The 4,908-nt window shown below is 58.9% G+C and overlaps 2 protein-coding genes across 3 annotated transcripts in view; one reads left to right on the plus strand and one right to left on the minus strand.

Moving 5' to 3' along the window:
- The first annotated feature begins 273 nt into the window (after positions 1-273).
- Positions 274-1,888, plus strand: RAB42 (RAB42, member RAS oncogene family). Its single transcript, XM_018081348.1, has 2 exons — positions 274-488; positions 1,456-1,888. The coding sequence occupies exons 1-2, from the start codon at positions 274-276 to the stop codon at positions 1,886-1,888; spliced, it is 648 nt and encodes a 215-aa protein (XP_017936837.1).
- Positions 1,889-3,194: 1,306 nt separating this feature from the next.
- Positions 3,195-4,908, minus strand: part of TAF12 (TATA-box binding protein associated factor 12) — a 5,893-nt gene continuing 4,179 nt past the window's right edge. For both annotated transcript variants that reach the window (XM_008922309.3, XM_018081347.2), the window contains 3 exons: positions 4,588-4,702; positions 4,330-4,418; positions 3,195-3,664 (listed from right to left, as the gene is read on the minus strand). In XM_008922309.3, coding sequence (XP_008920557.1) covers positions 3,629-3,664; positions 4,330-4,418; positions 4,588-4,702 — 240 coding nt within the window. In that variant the 3' untranslated portion in view covers positions 3,195-3,628. The remainder of the gene's footprint in view (positions 3,665-4,329; positions 4,419-4,587; positions 4,703-4,908) is intronic.

The following is a 4,908-nucleotide window of genomic DNA, read 5'->3' on the forward strand; positions in this document are numbered from 1 at the left end:
CCTGCCACTGGGAAAATGGGAGCAGGAACACCCGAGTGGTTCCAGCTGGATGGAGCCAAAATAAAGGGAGTGAAGGGGCTCCAAAGGGGCCACCCCTGGGAAAATGGGACCAGGAACCACATCCAGCTGGATGGAGTCAAAATGAAGGGAACGAAGGGGTTCCAAACCAGCACCCCCGGCTCTGGGAACGCCTCCTGGGTGGAGGAGCTCCCTGCCTGCCCGGACACGCGCCCGGCGTGGGGGCGGCGGGGCCCGGCACCGGCGGAGGCACCGATGGAGCCGCGGTGGCAGTACCAGTTCCGGGTGATCATGCTGGGGGACTCCACGGTGGGGAAATCCTCCCTCCTGCGGCGCTACACCGAGGGCACCTTCCTGGACGCCGTCAACCAGACGGTGGGGGTGGATTTCTACGTCCAGTTCGTGGAGCTGGAGCCGGGGCTGAGGGTGAAGCTGCAGTTCTGGGACACGGCCGGGCAGGAGAGGTTCAGGTGGGTCCGTGGGGTGGGGAGGGGTGAGGGAGGTGGGTGTCCCACCCTGGATTTGGGGTGGAATGATGTGATCCCGACCCCAGGGAGGTCCTGGATGGGGCTGTGTTCCCGCTGGTCCCTTTGGTGGGGGAGCCCCCTGTGTGAAGAACCAGCCAAAGCCGAGGGAAAGGAGCACTTGGTTCAGCTCTAAAGGGGGGGTGGGCCCTGCTCCAAGCACTCCTCTGTCCCACAGCTGCAGAGGGGTTGGGGAAGAAGCTGGGAGCCCACTGGGAGCTGGGCAAAGTGGTTTCCCAAAGTGGTTTACGGCTCAGATGCCAGGAGCCTTCACACCTCACTGTGTGGCTGCCACTGCTGGCCAAGTGGCTGCTGGGGACAAGGGAACTCAGGAGATGTGGCTGCAGGGGTAAGAGAGCTCCAGGACTGCGGCTGAAGGGGAGGGAAAACTCCAGGACCACGGCTGCAGGGGTGGGAAAGCTCACAGGGACAGGAGAGCTCCAGGACCGTGTCTGCGGGAATGGGGGAGCACTGGGTCATGGCTGCAGGGCTGAGGGAGCTCCAGGACTGTGGCTGCAGGGACAGGAGAGCTCCAGGACCATGGTTACAGGGACAGGAGAGCTCCAGGACCATGGCTACAGGGACAGGAGAGCTCCAGGACCATGGCTACAGGGCTGGGGGAGCCCCGGGGACTGTGGCTGCAGGGACAGGAGAGCTCCAGGACCATGGCTACAGGGACAGGAGAGCTCCAGGACCATGGCTACAGGGCTGGGGGAGCCCTGGGGACTGTGGCTGCGGGGGACAGACAGGCTTTGGTGGCCGAGCAGGGACAGAGCCTCCCTTGGGGCCCTCCCTGACGCACCCAAAGGGCCAATTCTCCACCCTCTCCCTGTACTTCGGGCGGGGGAGCTGCAGCCCGAGGTGGCACAGGCGACCCTGGGGGGGCCGCTCACCCCCTTTTCCCGGCCTCAAGGTCCGTGACTCGCTCCTACTACCGCAACTCCGCCGGGGGGATGCTGCTCTTCGACCTCACCAACCGCGCGTCCTTCGAGAGCGTGCGGCGCTGGCACCGCGACGTGACCGACACGGTGCAGCCCTCCCGCGTCGTCTTCCTGCTGGTGGGGCACAAGAGCGACCTGGCGGGGCAGCGCCGCGTGGGCCGCAGGGAGGCCGAGAGGTTGGCGGCCTCGCTGGGCGCCCAGTACGTGGAGACCTCGGCCAAGGACGCCTCCAACGTGGCGCTGGCGTTCCGGATGCTGACGGTGGCCATCTACCAGGCGCTGCAGACGGGGAGGTTGGCGGCCGGCGAGGCGTGGGACGGGGTGAAGAGCAGCGTCCCCCTGCCCGTGCCGCCCAAAGCTCGGCTGGCGGAGAAGGAGGAGAAGAGGAAGAGGTGCTCGTGCTAGAGCTGGGGACACGAGGGCTGGGGCGGGCTGGGATGTGCCCCCCCCTCCCTGCTGCACATCGGCTTGCCAGGACAGGGTGGCAAGTGCTCTCTGTAATTAACTGTAATTGTTAAACGGTCTAATTTTAACAGTTTAGGGCTCAGTGTGGGAGATCTGGTGGTTAATGGAGCGGTTTTCGAAAGGACAGGGAAATAAAGTAGCAATAAAATAAAATGAATGTTGCAAGGACCCTGAGGCATGGCTCGTCCTCTGCACATTCCAGTGATCAACGTGCCCAGGACTGTGGCTGCAGGGACAGGAGAGCTCCCGGGACATGGCAGCAGAGACAGGAGAGCTCCAGGGTTGTGGCTGCAGGGACTGGGGAGCTCTCATTCCTTCAGCTGCAGGAAGCTCTTGGTGCTCCCTGCCTGCTGGGTAACTGTTTTGTAATCATGGGGCTGTGCAGGTTTGGCCATCACACAGTGATCCCAGAGATGCAGCAGGAAGGAGCAGCATGGGAGCACTAAACACCCCTGGTCATCCCTCTGCCTGCCTGTGTTTCCTGGGGAAGCAGCAGTGCTTAGGCTGCTCTTGGAAAGGGTGGAATGCCCAGGTGAGACTTCAGGCACCAGCAGAGGTGGGTGTCACCCCATTCCCCTCCTCTCTCTCCTGTACTGACCAAGTCCCAAATCATAAAGCCCTAAATTCTTTAAATCTTCCCAAATACAATTAGAAATAAAAGATTTATTATGTAACTCGGGTAATATCTGATTATCACTCTGGCTCAGGACCTGCCTGAGTCAAAAGCAAAAATCCTTCTGGTCTAGAAGGGGCTGGAGGGGAAGCCACAGAAGGAGAAGCTGAACTTGGGTTGCTCAACCTGGAGCAGAGCAGACTGAGGGCAGAGCTCAGCAGGGGCTGCAGCTCCTCCCCAGGGGCAGCTCCGATCTCTGCTCTGGGGGACCAGGGACAGCACCCAGGGAACGGCTGGAGCTGTGTCAGGGCAGGCTCAGGGTGGATCTCAGGCAAAGGTTCTTCCCCCAGAGGCTGGTTGGGCACTGCCCAGGCTCCCCAGGGCAGTGGGCACAGCCCCAAGGCTGCCAGAGCTCCAGGAGGGTTTGGACAATGCTCTGAGGGACAGGGTGGGATTGTTGGGGTGTCTGTGCAGGGCCAGGAGTTGGACTGGATGATCCTCGTGAGTCCCTTCCAGCTCAGGATATTCCATGATTCTGCTCCCTTTAAATCCCCAGGAGAACTCCCACCAGTGACACAACCCCTGCCACCCCTCTGCAGTGCTGCCTGAAGAGCACGAGCCCGTGCCAGGAGCTTAGATTAATAATTTCTTTATTCATGTAAAACAAACGCAAGTATTTATATAAACACTGACATTACAAAGTACTGGAGCAGGAAGGAGGAAACAAAAACCTCTACAGATGCTTCTAATACTGTCCCACACACGACCAAACGCTCTGTCCCTTGGGTAATCAATCACTTGTACGAGAAACCACTTTCAAGTCACAAATAAAAGTCTCTCCTTGAGACACGTCGCGCTCTGAGGAGGAACAAGGAAAGGGGCAGAGAGTGTTTTTGGCAGATCTCCTCGTAGAGTCAAGATATTGCTGCACCATTAATAAAAAATAGATGCTTCTCTGTAAAGCACTAAAAAAAAAAAACATCCCACGGGTGACATCGTGGAGGCTTCAGTGGAGAGGCAAAATATCCCAAACTGCACTGGCGGCGTCTCCCAGCTCTGCCCAGGGGCTATTTCTTGGTGGTTTTGCGGATCAGTGCCATCCTCTGCAACAAGGAAAGGGAAAAATGTGGGAAGCTGAGCAGCTCAGAGCAGGTGACTGCCCAAACCAGCTGCAGCCGTGCAGGAGAGAGGCATCCCAGATGCTCTGGGGACGCTGCCTGACCTGCTCCCACACAGGTCTGTCAGGTCTGCTGGAATCCTAATGGGGTCCCAGGCTGGAGCCAGAGGAGAAGGAAGTGTCTGTGCTGCTCCACTCGGCACCCCGGGGCAGTGGGATCAAACCCCACCTCAAGGCCCCCCCTCTGTGCCCAGTGGGAGCTGCAGCATCACCCAGGAACCCTCCAGCTCCTTCCTGGCTCTGACTGTGCACTTCAAAAGCAATGGATTAATTCAGTTTAAAGCAAAATTAAAGGTGTTTTCAGTCCCTTTGCACAAAGACAGAGACAAATCTGCCAGGGGCAGCTGAGAAGTGCCTGTGTGCAGCTCCCAGCTGGTTTTAACCCTCCCAAGCTGGGCTGGCCCTCAGACTTGTGCTCTTAGGGCACAGTCAGCACTACAGAGGAGCCACAGCAACCTCAACCCTCTCTGCACTAACAGGCCAGGAGGTTCTGGGAGTCATTTCAAGCCCAAACCACTTGGAGGAGGCCACAATTTCACCACCTTCCCCGTACCAGCCACGTGATTCCCAGCGTTGTGAGGGCTCCTTTACCTGTTTGTGAGCTTCTGTAGTGCAGGCTTTTTTGTAGGGCCTGATTTCTTCAGAACCAAAGCCCGGGATCCACATGTTCCACTGGCGCTCTGGAATCACAGAAGGCTTTGGGTTGGGAAGGACCACAGAGCTCATCCAGTTCCAACCCCCTGCCACGGGCAGCGGTGCTCTACCCAGCCCAACACCACAGCCTGACTTCTGGAAGTGCAACCCTGGGTCTCAGCTGAGGGGGAAAAAACACAGGTAAAACTCACTCACCAAGGTGCAACTGGACGTCTTTGACCTCCAGGGTGTTGGACTTGCGGTGCCGCGCGAGCTGGCAGGCGGCGGTGACCACGCTCTCGATGAAGTCATCGGCGATCTGCAGCAGCATCTGGGGGGAACAAGGGCCACAGCCAGCCTGGTCAGCTCAAATCATGTGGGAGGGATGAAAATGAGCCCTCAGAAGTTGGTATTTAGAAGCGTGGAACGCTCTGAGTTGGAAGAGACCCACAGGGATTATGGAATCCAAGCCCCGGCCCTGCACAGACACCCCAACGATCCCACCCTGTCCCTCAGAGCGTTGTCCAAACCCTCCTG

This window comes from Manacus vitellinus, unplaced genomic scaffold, assembly GCF_001715985.3.
Source record: "Manacus vitellinus isolate BGI_N305 unplaced genomic scaffold, ASM171598v3 scaffold_52_pilon, whole genome shotgun sequence".
Classification (NCBI taxonomy): Eukaryota; Metazoa; Chordata; class Aves; order Passeriformes; family Pipridae; genus Manacus; species Manacus vitellinus.